Consider the following 19,223-nt stretch of genomic DNA (forward strand, 5'->3'; position numbering starts at 1 on the left):
CATTTTATCAATTGCTAGTAAGGAAAAAAGCTCCCCACCTCTTGGTTATACAATGTGTACTCAAAATAACTGCAGAATAATTTATTCTTATTCCTGGAAACAAGATACTCACTTGGTACCCTCCTGCCCCCTCTCCCTGCACTGCTATTTGTAAGTCTAATTCTGGAATAAATGCACAAAGCCCCAGCTGTGGCAGAGATTGAACAAACCCTCGTGAAACACAGAACAGAGCATGGATTAAAATCCTGGATGACTACAGATACCTTTAATGAATATTTCAGCTGAATATATCAGCCCACAGAGATTAATCCTAGGCATTCCAGCATGAGGCTGCAGTGGGAGCTAACCTACCAACATGCTGCTCCTAGCAATTCAGAGACCTAAGACTTAATCTACATCATCTAGAAAGCATGTGTGCAGAAAATGTGTAATGCCAGATCTTACTATAAAAAAGAAGATTAAGGCTGAAAAAGGATTAGAAATTAATTAAGGAGCTTCTTCATGTTTCCTGATATCCTTCTGATCTGTGACCATCCTATCTTCAGAGTCTCTGCTGCTGATGCAGTTGTTAGTGATAGTTCAAATCAGAAACACTACAAAGGATTATCATTAAGCTTTGGGAAGAGCTGCAGCCTGGTGGTTTGGGGTTTATTTTCCAGTTCCACAATTGCAGATCTGTTGCAGGGATCAGGGGGAGGGCTGCAGGCTCACAGTACCAGGAGCAGCAGCTCTTGGGTGGTGCCACTGTGGGGCTGCAGCAGGGAGTGACACAGCCCCGGGCAGGGAAAGGGGCCAAAAACAGCAGGGAGGGCCAAGCTCCTCTCTGATCCATCTCCTCGGTCCTCCAAGGCTGAGCAAAATCATCCTGGGCTCGGTTTTCCACAGCTCAGACACTGCTGTTTTTCTTAGGATCAGTTCATGGAATGCCATGGCTGGACTGGGCACAGGATGGCAAAAAACAGCAGCAGTCCCTTCATTATTTTAGAGACTTTATGAAAACTTAATAGGCCTAGAAATTCAAACACTCTGGCAGCAAAGGAGCTAGAGAAATAAATAACTACAATAAGTGTAGTAATGGTGTGTGTTGATTGTGGTGTGAAACAGGAGAGTTTTGAGGGCACATCCTTTACCCTGGGCAGGAAGCTCTGTGATTCTCAGGCACTTGGATCTGCTGCTCTGCATGCACAACATGAAGAAAGGTTTCTTATTAATCTCAGCCTGTGTGAGAGGACATTTTTCTCTTCCTTTCTATTAACAAAGTTAGTAAAAAATAAAATATTTCACTTCTGTACATGTATATGTAGAGATATATACATGTAAAGATACATGGATGCAGGTAAATAAAGCAGTGAGTGCATTAATAACCTCCACAACACCACAATATTAATTACTTAACCTAAAAGATACTTCTCAAACTAATTTAGCACAGCCTTTTTGCTAATGCTGTGCGCAAATAGTAAAGTAGGAGATGCACCGATGGTTTAAAAGAGAATTTAAATCAATCAACTGGCTATATCTCATCCTCTCAGCAGGGAAGGATGTGTTAGGAATGAAAGTACTGAAGAAAATGTAGAAGCAAAATTAAGATCATAGAAAGCTGGAACACATTTATTAATATGCAGTTGATCAAATGAGATTTAAGCTTCAAATGTCTGTCTTGCTAAATGGTAAACATAAGGAAATTAAAACACACTAATTTCAATATATCCTATAAATTTCTGTCTGATCTGGATTCCTTTGGAAAACCTCTAGTTTTTCAAGCCAAGACTTCTCTGAAAGAAAAGCTCTGAAATCAGGCAACTCCAAAGGTCAGTGCATCTCAGTGTAACTCACTAAAAAGGAGCTCTGTTTTTTAATATATTCAATTTTACCTTTTGAACCCACATAAAAAATGGAAAGAGCAATTTTTCTTTGATCTGGATTTCTCACAAATTTGTTGGCTTCTCTGCCATTTACAACCTTTTAAATATTTATGTAAGCCTTCACATTTTGAAAGGCGGCTTTTTTGACATCTCTTTAGCAGAAACAAAAAATATCCTTAATACAACTTTAAATGCAGATTCTTCAAACAAAACCAAACTAAAATCTCTTCATAGACTGAGACTACATTAGGGTAAGGAGTTCTTCAAAACTCAGTTATTCCTTTAATTACTTTTTGACTTTGGCTATTTCTAAACTAAGATTAATAAACTAAGAGGAGCGTGCAAATCTAATTTTTCCCTCCTTCATATAATCCTTGTGACTGTCAGAGCACATGAGATGAGAGTTGTCCTCAGTGGTAAAAAAAGTGGCTGTGGACACACAAGATTGTGAACAGCTGAGAAAGTCTGGCTTAGAATGCCCTAAAATATCTTTTTTTACTCACAATGGAATATTTCAGATTAAGGAGAGCATGGTCTCACTGCAAAGCTGGTGTCAGCATACCCAGCAATTATTAATGCAAGACACCATAAATTTGCCTGCATCTGCTTTAGGCTCCATAGTTACTAACAAGCAGAAATCATTGCATTAATGGACTGGTGAGAACACAATGAAGCACTTTTATTCTCCCTAAAAGGCAGCATGTGGCACATGGGCTCTGTGGGGTGTTCCCAGTGTCCTTGGAGCAATTTCATTCCTTCACATCCTATGGTTTATAATTATCTCACCACTAACCATGACCCTGCGGGTCCCCCATTAAAATTATATTGTATACAGAATGGAGTATACATTATTGAAGCACGTTATTTTGATCGGTGAAATTTGACATATTGTGCTCATTAGCCAGTAAGCCTGAATATTTAATTTATGAGGTTAACTCCACGCTTTTGCAGACAGAGGGGAGTAAACAGGCAAAATGGCAGAGGAGTGAATGGGAGAAATTACTACTGAAAATGGTGCTGTAAAAGCAGAAAAAAGTGTGTCAGGCCAAAGGCTGGTAGATGACACATTACATTAGGCAGGTAAATGGGTTAATTGGGCTCATTAACATAATTTCCTTTTTAAAACTTTTCAACTGAGAATATGAAAAGATTATGTTAATTTTTACGCTTCTCTCTTACATTTTTCATTTTTCACATGGGCCTTTTTTAATCAAGTATTGATGATGATGCCTGTTGTTCTTCAAAGCCCAGCAATTAGATTGCAGCTCCCTCCCAGTAAGTGGTGTTTTTTAATCTTTATTTTCCTTCTCTCCACATATATTTTAATAAACACAATATAACAACACTGAATTCTTGCCAGAAAAGCCACTCTGGATGTTTTATCTGATGACCAAGAAACCTGCAGAGCCTGAATCCCCCAAACCCCTGAGATCCCACAGTTCTGTCCTACAGATCCACCACTCCTGAATTAAAGCTGCAAGTTCCAGCTGTGCCAAATAAACCAGATGAGTTTTCTTCCTGGCTCTGTGGGATACAGGTAAAGGCTGTGTAGGATGGGTGGACGCTGCTCTCTGCTGGCTGCAAGGAAAGAATGCAGGAAACAGAGATTTTCCCCTAAAATTACTCTCAAAAATAAAGCCTCTGCACAATTTCTTTATGTAATGTTGCGTGCAGTGATTAAGCATAAAGGCAGGGGAAAGGAATTAGATAACATAACTCTTCAAATGTACCAATATTCATTGAAAGTACCTAAATAAAACTTCATCCTCTGTTGAAAATAATTGCTTAAATACAATTTTAAAAGTCCTTTTTTGTACATATATCTCTGTACACACAGAAAATACCTCAGGACCAGGATAAAGATCTCAAAAGTTTGGAATATAGATAGAGCAGCTGTCTCCTATTTGAATATGGCAATCTCCTCTTTAAGAGAAGACTTCAAGACACAACAGCTTTTAAAGAACTGTTAAATAACTTAGAATAACAACTCTATAAAATCATTTTATTTTCCAGCTTGGGCCCCCTCTAGCAGCAGCCAGAGGAATCAACACCATAAAACTACTAAAACTTACTGGATAACATAAGCACAATATTAAGAGAATGAATGTTCTCATGTAGCCACTGCTGTGAAATAAAGGGAGATAATTCTGCTGGAGAGAGCAAAGCAGGTGGCTCTGGCAGGTTACTTTTGACATTCTGGTTTGGTGCAGTGCTTCCTCACTGCCCCAAAAGTCAGATTTCTGATCACAGAGCTGAAATCTGTGTAAACTCTGCTTTCAAACCCTGAAGCAGCCTCTGTTTTGCATAAGGGAGGTCCAATCAGTTTAAATCAGGGAGGACTTTAAACTTCATATCACAGGATATGGTCAAGATACTGTGAACAAGCACCAAAATAACCCCATTAAGTGAAAGGAGCTTGCTTGAGGCACCTCAGAGGAACGATTCAGTTTATCACTGCATATAGAAACTCAAGTTCAGATGTCATATCAGAGATGAAATTTTCCATAGGACAATTCCTCCTGTCAGGAGGAAAATGAACCAACCTGGCAAAGATGCTGACAGATCCCAGTGAGACAAAAAAAATCAATTGCACACTTATTTTTTTCATTTTTTCACCTTGAGATCCATAGATGGGGGATGCTATGACCAATTTAAAGTTAGTGTTAATGCATTAATGTTTCATGGAGCACCTGTCCCTCCATGGGGCTGCCCAGGGAGAGGAGTTGAGCAGAAATCCAGTGGAACATCACAAGTTCCTTGGGATCCTCATGGCACTGCTGCCATTGCTGAGGGGCAGAAACCAAAGGTAATGGCAAAGTGGCTGCTCACAGAAAGCCCACAATTCCCACCCCTCCCAGAGCCTGCAGATCTGCTCTCCTATTCTGCTGGAACTCCAGCAGGAAAGAATGGAAAAGCCAGGCAGCAGATGATGAAAAACTGGTTATTGCAGCACATAAAACCAGGGCACTATAACTCCTTCAAAAACACAACTCAAACCTTGGTGATTTGTTTCCCTCCAAGGCACTAGGCTTTCTTAGGACTGTATCTGTTTTCATCCTAAGAAAAGGAACATCTAATATTGCAGATAAGATCCAAGGACACCAGAGCAGGCAGCCATACACAATTGATTTTCCTGCTCCCTTACATTCAGTGCTGGCCCAATGGCAGGTACTGATACAAGTTTAAAAACGTTCTTGGAACTAATCTTCAGCCCACTTTTAACTTACATAAATCCAAAATGTACTATTTCACTATTTGTAAAGGCCTCAGGAAGCAGAGGGCCTGTGCCACCCCTTGATGGGTGATGAACTTGAGATGTAGCACGGAATTGAAAGGCAAAGCATCCATCCCCTTTCTTCTTGCATTCCCTGCTCACTTTTCTAGCATGTTTTCACCCTGAGACAGGCTTCTTTTTCTTTGTCTTGGGGTTTTGAAGGCCATATTGTAATGTAAAGATGTAGGCCACAAAGGAAGTCCTGAAAAGTATTTTGTTCAGGACTATTTGTGGAAGAAAAGACCAAGGGAACAAGATACACAGCTGGAACAAAACAAAAATGTTCCCACAGATGCTGGGTTAAAGAACACCTTTGGGGGAAAAAAGAATTTTTCTGGACTGGTTTTTATGTGCCTTTTTTAGTTTGGTTTAGGGATTTTGCTGGTTTTTTTATTATTTTGGGGTTTTTCCTAATGGTCATAAAGTCTGTAGCATTTCAAGATAAATATGCATCAAAGAGATTGTGTTTCTTGAGTGTGCATTTTTACTGACTTTGCTCATTTTCCACCTTTTAAAGAGCAGAGTTGGGACTTTTTTTTGTGGTCTCAGGGCCAAGTTATACAGAGCTACCATGGAATACCCAACTCTTGTTGAGAAATGAAGAATGGAATATTTGAGCAGCCTCATACCCGTGTGGATGTCTTGCATCAAGATAAAGAAAAATGCTGCTGGAGAATTATGTGCACAAAGCTCTGTGAAGCAAGAATTAAAAGTAATGAGATTAAATAAAAAATAACTACATCAGGAATATGTTAATAAATTAATTAAAGCCTACCAAAGTAGAAGTGTTCCATAATTAAGACTGAAGCTCATGAGAGTGCTCTCTTCTACATGGGGATTTTGCCACGGGTAATATTCCCTGTTTGGAAATGTTTCTAAATCTGTGAGGAAAATGAGGTCAAATGAGATTGTGGCCTGATCATTAACTTGGATGATTTTGGATTTTCCTGTTTTCTCAGACCAGCCATATGGAACATTAAATATGTTTTCTCTACTGCAGTCTCATTTCTAGAACATAAGATAAATGTGAATATTGATCTTTCTTTAAAAGAGGAGGTCAAGATTTAGTGCTTATTTCCTCCCCAGGTTTGTTTGCTGATTCTTCACCTTTGTGTAACTTTCAAGTCAAACACGCAGAGAACAAAGCAGAGCCAGAAGCAGCACTGAGCCCACCACACTGAAACACCTGAGATTTGTCTGAAAAATTAAGAAAATGGTTAAATAGATCTTAACAGGTCTTTTATATGAGCCTTTTAAACTACCCAATAGCATTTTATCCAGTCCACATTAAAAAAAGATACTGTGCTTTCTGGAGTAGCAGAGACTGTTGACTGTACCAGGAAAAGGCAAATCTTTCCCATGAGGTGCCCATTCTCCATACTGTGTGTTTTGTAGGGTAATGTACAAAATGCAGAAAATATTTCCTTGTTAACTTCTACACCTGTAACTTTTTGTAAGGCCACGTGCAAGTTTGCTTTCCCCGAAACCAACTTAGTTTGATGTCACCATCACTTTAAAGGCTCAGTATTATAAAGATGGAGAATCCTTCTCTTATCAGCAGTGAGCAAGTTCAGAACTTCATTTTCCTGCAGTAGCAGGAAAACTGCACATAGGGAAAAGAAAATGCATTTGCTCTGCAAAAGGCATTTGTGGGTATTGAGCTTGCAAACAGAGGGTGAACACATTTAAGTGTTTCTGTGTCCTTACTGTAAATGGTTATACTTGAAATGTACACCTGTAAAGTTGGTAAGATTTTGGGGTTGTGTATAAACCAGACAATATCCTGAACTGCAAGAAAGAAATGCACATAATGTTGAGATGGTCCTTCCCATAATCAAGCATAGCCAACTATAGAGCCTAGGCAGGTCACAGGGTCTGCTCACAAAATAAAGTTTTTCAATATTTCAGCCTTTTCATTTAGATGTAATCTCAGTGCATGGAAAATATGAGACTCTACATCATAACTGGGCATGTCCTGAAGGTGCAGTTTGCTGCTGAATCTCAGGTGGTCTCTGCAGCTCCTCTTTCTTTCAGCACACACAACAATAAAACCAGTGCTTCCTTTAAATCCAAGAAGGCACAGAAAAGGTCAAGGCCTTGTGGTTTTCATATTGAAGATCTTGGACTTTGTCCTGCCTGGTGCCCATGCAGGAGAATTCAACAGTCTCACTTCTAATGTTCACACCTCTGCTCAGGTCAGAAATGAGACACCTCAGATGCTGCACTGCTTTCCTGATATTCCCCATCTGCAGCTGTGCAGGGAAATTCTGGTTCCAAAAAGTCAATATTGTGTCGTTATGGGCACTGCATTTTTATGAAGGGGGAGATATGAAAGACAAAATGTTGCTCCTGTTCATGAATTTGCCTCTTATCATTTCCCCTCTCTGCTGTGTGGAGAGTGATGTGATTCACATTAGGGGTTATTTGGGTCAGTTTTACTTTGAGAGAGAAAATAATGATAACCTCATTTGGGATTTATGCCAATTTATGTAAGAAAATGCATTCTGAGTATTTTTTGCATAGCTGCTGGATTTAACTGAGGGTTCAGTGAAGAATGGGCTTCCAAATGTGAATAAGAGGCTTTAACCATTTTCCCCTGTTTGTTTTTAAACTACATTTGTTACTTGTGATTAGCAATATTATGTCATTTTTCTGCAGTGTACTGAAACTGAGTTCAATAAACTGACCTTCCACTTATTAAACTAAACCTGGTATTTAATTATTATGCATGCAAAATCAAGTAGAAAAGGTAAGGAGCATTTATAAATAAAATCATTGTGGTTTATTTGCAGTGAACAAGAATAAATGTCTTTATGACTTTTCATAAGAAATTTATTACTGTTTATTTTAGATTGGAATAAACTCCAAAAAAAGTAGATCATCTGTATCAAAGTATAAATAACTACAACAATCAAAAGCTGTTTAATCTCCTCCATTTAGTTCTAGTGCACAGTCTGCTCACTGTAACTTTTTACAACGTACTTTGCAAGAAAACAGGTCATTTCAACTCAGTAATTAGTATTATAGATAAAATGACACTGCAGCAATGTTAATTACCATAGTACTGATGTAGTATGGGATATAATACATAATAGTCATGTCTTTAATTTTAAATTGAAGTGCAACAAAGCATACTGTTGCTACACTTCTGCTTCTTAAATTAAAATGAATGTTATTCAAGTGTACATTTGTATCCATGCAGAATGTTTTTAAATAAATCATAATTCTACTTGAATTCAAACTGGTATATTTGACTTTCCAATGGCATAAATTAAAGAACTTTTTGATCTAGAATTTTTTTCTAAGACATTGGAAATCATGACAGATTTATATTCCATATGAAATATTCCCACAATCATTTTCTTTTTCATTACAGCAGCTGTAAATCAGTTTGCAAATGAAACACAGCATTCAGCCTTTTTAAAAATAAAGATGAATCTCAAGGAGCTATTTGATGTGTAGTAGGAACTAGACATATTTAATCAAATTGGAATTAATTCTGCACTTCTCTGGCTAAAAGATCTGGCAATTGTACATCTAAAATATTTATAACAAAACAAAGAGACTTGCGTGGAAAGACAGTGAAAGTTTTTACCTGCAGCTCCAGGGGCATAGAGTTCCCTATTAATGGATAATTGCATCTCTGCTTTTTGCAGCACCTTTACTTTTGGGTAATTTTGTTATAAATATTAAAAGACGGAGAAAAGAATTAAATTTCAGTTTTGTTCAAGTGTACTTTAATAATTTATATCAGCTGAAATGTTCCCATTTCCAGTGCAGAAAGGGAAGGAAGTGAAGGCATTATTCAGATTTGGCATGAAAAGTACTCCAAAAGTAGTACTCTACTTAATTAGAAGAGCAACAGTCCTATTCAGCATGTCAGCCAAGGCTGAAATGTGTACATATGGTTTTAGCAAAATATTTGAATACACAGTGTAAGGTTCAAAGCAGAAACTGAAGTGAGACCTGAGGTTTGTTATTTCATCTCACACATTGCTGTATGTAGCCCTGATTTCATGTCTGAGATGTTTTGGTTTGTGAAATTTCTTTCCCAGGTGATTTGTTGTACACAAAAAGAGATGTTTTGTTGACTGTATCTATGTTATTCATTCCTTTTAGAGGAGGGACTTCTTGATGGCCCAGTGTGGTTGAAGAGGTGTTAATTTTGCCATCCAATCATACTGGTCTCTGTAAATAGTATGTAAAGAAATCACATTTTGAATAAATCTCTCTTTCTAACCTTTTGAGAATTCACGGAGTCTGTGTGGTTCATTTCGTGTCCTACAGCAACAGCTGTATTTGAGTGAAGCTGCCTAAAGAGCAAACTCCAAAGAGTTTGTAAGATTTGCAGATTACTTTGAGAAAAACCCCTCTATTTTTTCCTTCTCTCCACTGTGTCCAGGTCAGTGGGACGATGTACAACACGGGCAGACACGTGTCCCTGCGCTTGGACAAGGAGCACCTGGTGAACATCTCCGGGGGCCCCATGACCTACAGCCACCGCCTGGAGGAGATCCGGCTGCACTTCGGCAGCGAGGACAGCCAGGGCTCCGAGCACCTCCTCAATGGACAGGCCTTCTCTGGGGAGGTATGTCACCACTAGGAATTGCCCACCTCTTACTTCTGACTAAAGGTATTTGCAAGTTGATCTGTTGAAAGGGTTTTCTCATCGCCGTTCTGGAAATCAGGGATTTTTTTATTTCCTTTTTTAACCAAGCACTTGGAATTTTGTGGCTCCTATCTACATGTTTAATGTATATAGGGATACCTCTACCCTCACCTGTGCTACTTACAAAGGTCTCCATGGATGGAGGCTTTATGTCTATTGTAAAGGCAAGTATGAGATTAACTGTAAAGTAATGCTGGAAGTGCTTCAGATTCCCATAGAAGTGCTACCTTTGCTTCTCACTGGTGTGTAACATTACACTGAGAACCATTCTGCCTTTGATTCATGCAGAAACCAGGTGATACTTGATTCTGGAGGTGATTCAGAGCACCTCCTCAATGGACAGGCCTTCTCTGGGGAGGTATGTCACCACTAGGAATTGCCCACCTCTTACTTCTGACTAAAGGTATTTGTTAAAACTGTTTTCCCGTCGCCATTGTGGAAATCAGGGGAATTTTTATTTCTTTTTTTAAGCACTGCGAATTTTGTGGCTCCTATCTACATATTTAATGTATATAGGGACACCCTCTACCCTCATCTGTGCTACTTATAAAGGTCTCCATGGATGGAGGCTTTATGTCTCTTGTAAAGGCAAGTACAAGATTAACTGCAAAGTAATGCTGGAAGTGCTTCAGATTCCCATAGAAGTGCTACTTTTGCTTCTCACTGGTGTGCAACATTACACTGAGAACCATTCTGCCTTTGATTCATGCAGAAACCAGGTGATACTTGATTCTGGAGGTGATTCAGAGCACCTCCTCAATGGACAGGCCTTCTCTGGGGAGGTATGTCACCACTAGGAATTGCCCACCTCTTACTTCTGACTAAAGGTATTTGCAAGTTGATCTGTTGAAAGGGTTTTCTCATCGCCGTTCTGGAAATCAGGGAATTGTTTATTTCTAATTTTTAACCAAGCACTGCAAATTTTGTGGCTCCTATCTACATATTTAATGTATATAGGGACACCCTCTACCCTCATCTGTGCTACTTATAAAGGTCTCCATGGATGGAGGCTTTATGTCTCTTGTAAAGGCAAGTACAAGATTAACTGCAAAGTAATGCTGGAAGTGCTTCAGATTCCCATAGAAGTGCTACCTTTGCTTCTCACTGGTGTGCAACATTACACTGAGAACCATTCTGCCTTTGATTCATGCAGAAACCAGGTGATACTTGATTCTGGAGGTGATTCCACTGAATTCTGCTCAAGAAATAAAGTTAACTGCACACCTAGTCCATGGCAGAATACTCATGTTAAACACGTCTATAACATGTATTTCCTGTCCCAGGAAAGACCATAATTTCTTGATCCTGATACCTATTCCAGAATGGCCCATTTTTCTTGCTAGATAAATATTTTAGTGGCTTAGATGGAGCACTTTTTCAAGATGTACAATAAAGTTTGCAGACTTCCTGAGAAAAACAAAGTGGGATTTTTCTGTTTTCCTCATATAGGGACATTTTCACATAAAAGAGATGCATGAGGTTTGCAGTACCCCATCCTCCTCCAGCTTGGGCCATGGCTGTGAACTGTGCAGCATTCAACTCCACAACTCAGAATAATGCTTCCCAATAACTCTGTGTTACTGTAGGGATTTTTTTAAAGCCACTCTGTTACCATTCTTTCAGGATACCAAAAAAGATCAGCCTTTTCATCGTAAAGCACTTATTTTCTCAGAGATGAGTAATCAAATTAACATCTGTACTATGCATCACAGACTGGTGATGAGTCAGTTAATATGGGGCATTTTCTTTGGCACTGAGCAACAGCAGTTATTTAAGAGTAAGAAATTAATTGCAGCATTGTCCTACGATGACGTTGTAATTGATGGTAATCATTTGCTTTGTTGTATGAGCTACATATAGCCTGGGGCAGCTTTTTTTGTGAAATTACTAATGTCTTACACAACCAATTTTGGTTGCCTTTGTTGAAGTCTATAAGTGAACTCATCACGTATTCCTCCTTTAAGTGCTGAAAGTAAAGGATGTTGTAGTAAACAAGGTCTTTGCTTTGCTGTTCAGACACACAAGAGCAATGTTCAAACAAAAAAAAAAAGTTGACTGAAAATGAAAGTCGAATCTGGTTGAAACATACCATGGCACTTTTTTTGACATATGAGCACCATTTCAGATGCTTTTAAAAGAGTTTTTAAGGTTTTAATTCATCAGTCCTAGACTATAACAATGTAAAAATGTAGACCGTTGTTTGGCAATACTTACTGTTATTAGCTAGGCTCTTCTAGTTTTGAAAGTAGAAGTTCTGAAATACTAATACTATTTGGTGTTTTCTAACAGAAACCTCAACATTTCTTAATAAAAGCAGAAAACTGAGCTAAGTGGAAACTGCTGTCAGTCAGTCAGGCCCAGCTGGGTCTGCAGTGAGTGAAGGATTCATCTTATTGTCTGAATCCTCCTGCAGTGAATAGGAAGAGCTCAGCACCTTCAGAGGATTGATCAGTCCTGATAGCCAGAGCTGGGTCTCTTAGGACAGGACAAATCATTCTGTGGAGATGCATTTCCCTTGACAACACAGCACAGACGAACAGCAGGCAGGAGAGCTGAGCTTCAAAGACTCCCTTTCTGATACTGAGATGAATTCTGTCCTTTGAGGGTGTTTTTTTCAAGGTTTCAAAAGCTGTTTTGGGCTGGTGGGCAGGTGAGCTCCAGCAAGGTCAAGCATTAATTATTAATTCAACCTGCACCTACACCTGCACAGTCAAGTCTTCCTTCTAGAACACACTGTTCCAAAGTACAAGCCCTGATGCAAATCAGTGGTGCTGTATGGCTGCAGATTTCCAAGGAAGGGCAGCAGCTGGTGGAGCTCTTTGAGTGTCCATCTACCCACACAAGTATAATATACTCCTATATATATATGTATAATATATAATATATACTCCTGTATAAAGGAGTAATCTTCCCCAAGCTCTCAGCACTGGGGGATGTGACATCTACATCTCTCAGCAGTGAGGGGAAAGCTGTAAAAAAGCCAGCTCACTTCCTGGGAGAGAGTCTGTGATGCCACGGGTGCTTTCAAGGCTTGCTGCTGATTACTGTTCACTCCTGCCTTGGATGATGCTGTCAGTGGAGATGGGATCAAAAAAAAAAAATAACTGCCTAGGTTCATTAGTCTCATTTAGCTGGTGCAGGTAAGAACAGCAAGGAATATTTGCTGGCTTACGCTTTAGGAACCAGGGAAAAATCATTGCAGGATGTCACTGTGTGACTGCTAATTGCAGACTGAGCTGCCAAGTCACTGCTGATCCCAGCTGTGTTGGACAAACTCTCTGTGGCCTTTCCAGAAACCTCTGTTTCACTGGGGACACAATTCAGAAGTTACCCTGGAAGGATGATCTATTCCAGGAGATCACAATCAGAATTATTCCTGCTGCTCCTTTCCTCCATTCCCATCCATGTCTCTCCCCTCATTTTCACTGAGGTCTCCAAGTCATACCAGAGTCAGGACACTGCAGAGAGGCAGGGGGGCCTGAGGAGAGGGCAGGGGACAGGGCAGCACCTCCCTCCCAGCACTGCAAGACTTAGACTGGCTAAATTAAATCCAAGTCCAGACAGAGCAGGAGCCTTTAAACAGCATCAATCCACCCTGAACCAGCTGCAAAGTTCTTCACACATCTGGAAATCCTACCTGGTGTCGACACTAAGGAAGTAATTTATTTTAGGGACCTTTATTGCCTAATTCTGCACGTGGGCAGGCACTCAGAGCAAACTGGAGAGCACTGGAGTGGTACCATGGCATGAAAAACAGCCTAGAAATAGCAAATTGCTTCAGAATGTGCTGTGGACTGAATGATACCAAGAGGCTTGTAATTTCCAGGCTTTAGCTTATAACTAGGTGTTAAAGGCTGTTAAGAGAGATCTCTACAATAATCTGGTTACCTTTTAGCCCCCAGTTATCACTTTAGTAGACAGAATAATTGAACTAATGTTTAAATAGTTGAAGGGCTTTAAAACTGTGTATCAGATTGTCAATATGTTTGGCACTGGTAAAGTGGAGAGGCAGGCAGGCTTTGGAATGCTTAAATAAATAAATGGAATGTTTACTTGCTCCTATGATAGGGACTTGAGTGAGTTTAATTCCCTATTCTTTGCAGGAACATCCTACTGTATTATAATGATTAAAAGAAAATCTTGGCTTAGGCAAAGTCTCCAGCTAAGACACCAGTCAATTTGTATCTGCTGCCTAATGCCTCTATGCAAAACAGGTTTTTGTGCTTCAGAGTCTGTATGATTTAATGAAAAAGCTCATTTTCCATTCAAATGGCAGAATTGGCCTGAGTGCTGTAGCTCAGGTACTGCCTGCCTTGTTAAAATAAAAAGGTAAAAACTTCCCAAAGGCTCATGGTGAAAATGGGACTCTTTAAGTTTACCATGTGGCGAAGTAATAAAAAACTTTTATGGCCATTTTTTTTTTCCTAAGCATAAAAATGAAAAATGTGCTGCCTGAGCCCTCCAATCACTTTGTGGCTGTGCATTGTGGCAGCCTTATCAGTGCCAAGGCAGAAAGTCAAAGAGCTTAATTATTTGGGGTTATGCACTTTTCACACACTCAGTGGCTGGAAACTTTCCAACAAGAGACCACAGTCCACAACACATAAAAAATATATATTTCTTCTTTGCCCACCTTTCCAAAAATCTGTGGACCAATTATAAACAAACAATTATTTCATTTGCTACAGAAGAATTAAAATGAAAGTGAGAACTGGATCTGAATAAATGGACACAGATTTCTGTACACACGGTTTGGAACTGAGATTTACTTTTGCTGCTTTTAAAAGCTGTGGAGAAAACCAACACAAAAATACAAAAAAATGAAGATAAAAGGGAGAAGCTGAAGGTTTTGAAACACCAGTCTCCTCTTGCTACTGCCATTTCTTTAACTGCAGGCATGTTCTGTGTGAGTAGGGGACTTCTGGTGATAGTGAAGGATTATTTATCAGGGAGGTCAGTGTTGTAAATCCAACCTGGGATATTTTTAGAAGTGGGACTGTCAAGTAGACAGCCTATGAGAACCAGCCAGCCAGCTGGGACAGTTTAATCCAGCCTGCCCCAGAATCAGAGTACTCTGAACTGTTAAATCACAAACTGTGGCTCTGTTACTGAGACCTTCTGGACACCCCAGACTTGCCTGTGAGGTTGCAAAACCCTTTATAACTTTCCCAAAACACCTCATGGTGGTGGCATTTACAGAGGAAAAGCTTGAAATCAGATTGTAACTGGCCCATCATCCTTCCTCTTCCTCGGGGAGGAGGATTAAATCAGACAGTGATGCCACTGAGGAAGGAGGACAGGAATCACCTGCTTCTTCCTAACCCCACTCCTCCAAATGTGAGCAGCCCTCACTGCACCAGGTAACCCCAGCACTGCTGCCCACAGATCAAAGGAAGTTCCAAATTAATTTTTCAGTCACTACAGGCCACTGGTATCACATTTTGGAGCCTCTCTTGGAAGTGGAGCAGGTCATTTTGAAGTATTTCAGCCAGGAGATAAGTTTACTGTATTGCAATGCTTATTAATGTTGAAAAATCAGCCTGTGGAGAAAGTAGCAGCTGAGGGAACATGTGTCTAATGGAAGGGGGCTTAGCAAAATCTCTATAACCTTCAGAGTAATGTGGGGCTTCAAAGGAGAAAGTCAATAGGTAACAAATTAAATTGCTATAGGAACAGAATATAAATCAGGGTGAGGTGGTAATATTGTCATCACTAAAGTATAAGGAGACTGCTCACATGAGTAATTCAAAATCACTGGGACATGGATATATGCCTTGGTTGTAAGAATACATCTCTGTCCTCACTAAAGATTACAGATGGCCTCACCCCAAATTTTATACAATATCAATAAAAAGCAGGGTTGAAGTTTAAAAAGACACTTATTCACGGAATATTCTGCATTGAAGGAACCTACAAGAATCATCAAGTCCAACTCTTAAATGAATGGCCTGTACAGGGTTATTGTGTACTAGCTGCTGCTACACTGATGTTCTCTTTGTCATTCCCACTGATGTGCCACAGGACATTCACTCCCAAATCAGTCCTAGCAAGAACCAGAAGTGTTTCTCTCTTTGCTCACTGATGCCTGAAAGCATCCACATTCCCTGCATTTCTCCATGTTTTTCTAAACATGATTATTTCTGGATTCTACATAGCAAATTCTGGGTGCTTGATGCAAGGAGCTCCATTTCTAGGGGCCAGCATTTTTCCTTTCTGTCTCTGCTTTCTGAGGATTTTGGGATACAACCCCCTAGATTATGTCTGCTTTACACTGAATTTCAAGAAACTCTACAGGCAGATATTTAGAGGCATTGCATTTATCTACACATATATGGGCATTTCTTGACAGAAGACTCTCCTTTGGTGGAAACTTCTGAATCTTATGAACTCTCCATCCATTAGTAGAATTTCAGGAGCTTTCCAAACAAACTCCAAGCTTTATGACAATGTCAGCCATTAATGTAGCATGTGACGCAGCAAAATATCTGCATGGAATAATAAATACTGAATTTCTTAGATTCTGAGTAAAGCAGAGTCCTTTAGTAATACATTTTTTTTTTTTTGCACATGTTTACTTTTTGTTTACCAACTGTTCTCTTTTTTGGGGGGAGAGAGAGAAGTGAGAGAGTGTCAATGTTCTGAGAGCACAGTCTGTCACTGCCTGTAATCTAAATCCCTCTGGTGCCTCAATTTTAAAATCCAGCATCATAAAGCAATAAGGTGGAGTTTTTCTGCTTAGAGTAGCAGCTGTAGGATTTGCTTTTTTAAACCACTGGGACATGAAAACATTCAGCACTCTGAACCTCCAGTGTCACTTTTGGAGTATTCACTTTGCCTCATTCCAAATTATTATCATTTGCTTGGGGTGACTTCATGTGCTACAGGATGACTCTCCTTTAATTAAAGATCAATTTACCTCTGCAGGCAAAAAACTAGGTGCATTTTGAAATGGGTTTTGTTTTATCTCAATTGGTAATCAGTTTTCCATTACACTTTTTGTAAGTTTTAACTTTTTTCCCCAAATATATTTAATGTAACATTCCAAAGAAAGGAGCAATCTACTAATAATCTGTACAGAGGTTTTGGAGCTACTATGGACAACCACAAAAGAAAATAAAAAGCACTGATAGGCATTTTTATTATTATAATTTAGCAAAACAATAAAAACCAGTAAGCAGTTACTGTAAACCTCACCTTGGGCAAAACCCTCATGGAGGCAACAGATTGGTCTGGGGTAAAACTGATTTGGTGTTTCTGTTCTAAGTGTGGACTGCAGAAATCCCTGTCAGCCCAGTCTGTCCCCACTGACAGTACCCTGAGCTGGATGAGGAATGCTGGGGATCAGAAAATAAAGAGGAGAGTCCAGGGGTAATGACAGATGAGCCACAACTGAGGGTCCAGTGAAGCTGCTGAGCCTGTTTGGTGCTGGGCACTCACACCCCACACAAGGTGTCTCAGGAAATGCTTAAGTGGAAGCAAAACAAACTAATTCTGACAGCAAGCCCAGCTCTTGCACCCTGACAGTGGGGAGTCAGTTTGGACACTTATCTTTAGTAATTTTTATTTTGCTCCATAAAAATGAAAGAGCTTCAGACAATGAACACGACCCTGATTCCGAACGGTCTGGATGTGCTGGCAGAGTCCTCTCACAGGAGATGGGAATTCCTGGCTCATTCCCACGGCCAGGACAGGCACAGGAGGCAGGCACAGCCTGTTTTCCTCATCCCAAAGGGATCTGCTGGTCACTGTGCCTTGGGACCCCAATGGAGTGGGGCATCACATCCATCCAGGACTGCATGAGGCCAGGAGGAGTTCCAGCTCCCACCTCTGTCCTTCCCAGGGATAATCTGTTTCTTAATACACAGCTCCCTGACCTTCAGATTATTTCTGTAGCTTCAGTGACTCTTGATAGGCCTTTGTCCCTTACTTTATGTTTAACGGTTTCTCCTGATACATTTTAATATCTTGGCAAAAAGCCAACTAAATCACGTCATTTCTAGCAGCCTTTTCATTACATTTTCAGGGATTGCTGGGAGGTGGCAGAGCTACAGTTTTCATTTAGAATACTGACTTGACCTTCCTCCATCACTGTAGACCTTTCCTGGCATGCATTGCCTCCCAGAAATTCAAAATACTTTAAATTTGAGGTATTTCATTTTAGCCATCTCTGTGCTTTCAATAAAGACTGAGAAGGAAATACTTTTAAATTTTGTTTTCTTTAGACAAAATTGTGATAGATAATGGATTGGGATGTTTTACACACAATAAAGGGAAGCACAATTCAGTTTTGTTATAATTTCAGAAGCATGTCTTTCTAAATTAGAACAGTTTCTTGGGCATATCTACTTTTAAAACAGCGTGCAAGTGGTAGCAGCCACAATGGCATCAGTGCTAACACTCTGAAGAATTAAATTTGACAAGGTTAAACCACATTTATTCCAAGTCAATTTTCTTTCCATTTATCTTTTAATATCTCACATTTATCTGTCTGCATTCTTATCTTTGTATAAACTAACTGGATGTTACAGCATGCACTGCCAAGACTTAGTGGTTTAAAATAGAGTAGGAATTAATTAATTATGTTCAGCTACTTTTCAGTGCCTTGGTTGGGTTTTTTTAATCTACCTGCCATGAAAACATTTTGTCACTGACAATTTGCCAGAGGCATACTAGAAAAGCACCATATACAAGTTATTACTCTGAAAGTTCTATCAAAGCCAGAGTCCTGGATTGGATTTTAGCTAGAAGAGGCAAGCCCATTACTGGCCATCTCTTTCCATCATCTTGAATTTTATTTACCTTTTCTTATCCAAGTATGAACATGCCATTACCATGTAGTCCATGGAAATTCTGCTCATAACAGAACCAGGTGGCAACACAGCCTTCACCTGCTTCACCTTCAGTGTAGGACTGGCCAGAAACAGCTGCCATGCTCTCTCCAATGCAAAATTCTTATGAATAAAGAAAATAAGATATTTTAAAATTTCTTTCCCAAGGTGTGTTCAATGTGAACATTCTATATTTGATGTATGTTGTTATGTGAATCTTTGCTCTTCTCACCTTTAGCCATTTCCCTCCCGTTTTCTCTGACAATCAAAGCACAGAGTGATCAAGGCTGGCAGTGCCATGCAGCACCTCCAGCCTGGTGCTTTGAGCTCCATGTCCACAGCACAGCCTGGGGGAATGGTCCCATCCCTTCCCTGCTGCCACAGGAATTAACCTGGCAGCAGCAGTGGCTGCAGGAGCTCAGCCTCTCATCCTCATCCCCTGCTGCTCCTCTGCCTCCCTGAAGTACCCCAGTGAGCTTGTGCAGACCCAGCCTCTTCCTTCTGCTCCACTTCCACCAAACTCTCAATGCAGCACTTGCACTGCACTAAAAATCATTAAATAAAGCATTAGAGGAGCATGGCTTTCAAAT

At 39.9% G+C, this 19,223-nt stretch overlaps 1 protein-coding gene across 1 annotated transcript in view; it reads left to right on the plus strand.

Moving 5' to 3' along the window:
- CA10 (carbonic anhydrase 10) overlaps positions 1-19,223 on the plus strand; it is a 154,259-nt gene that overhangs the window by 108,766 nt on the left and 26,270 nt on the right. Inside the window, exon 5 of the mRNA XM_063409695.1 lies at positions 9,539-9,724. Within this exon, the coding sequence (XP_063265765.1) occupies positions 9,539-9,724 (186 nt within the window). The remainder of the gene's footprint in view (positions 1-9,538; positions 9,725-19,223) is intronic.

The sequence above is a fragment of the Prinia subflava genome, chromosome 12, assembly GCF_021018805.1.
Source record: "Prinia subflava isolate CZ2003 ecotype Zambia chromosome 12, Cam_Psub_1.2, whole genome shotgun sequence".
Classification (NCBI taxonomy): domain Eukaryota; kingdom Metazoa; phylum Chordata; class Aves; order Passeriformes; family Cisticolidae; genus Prinia; species Prinia subflava.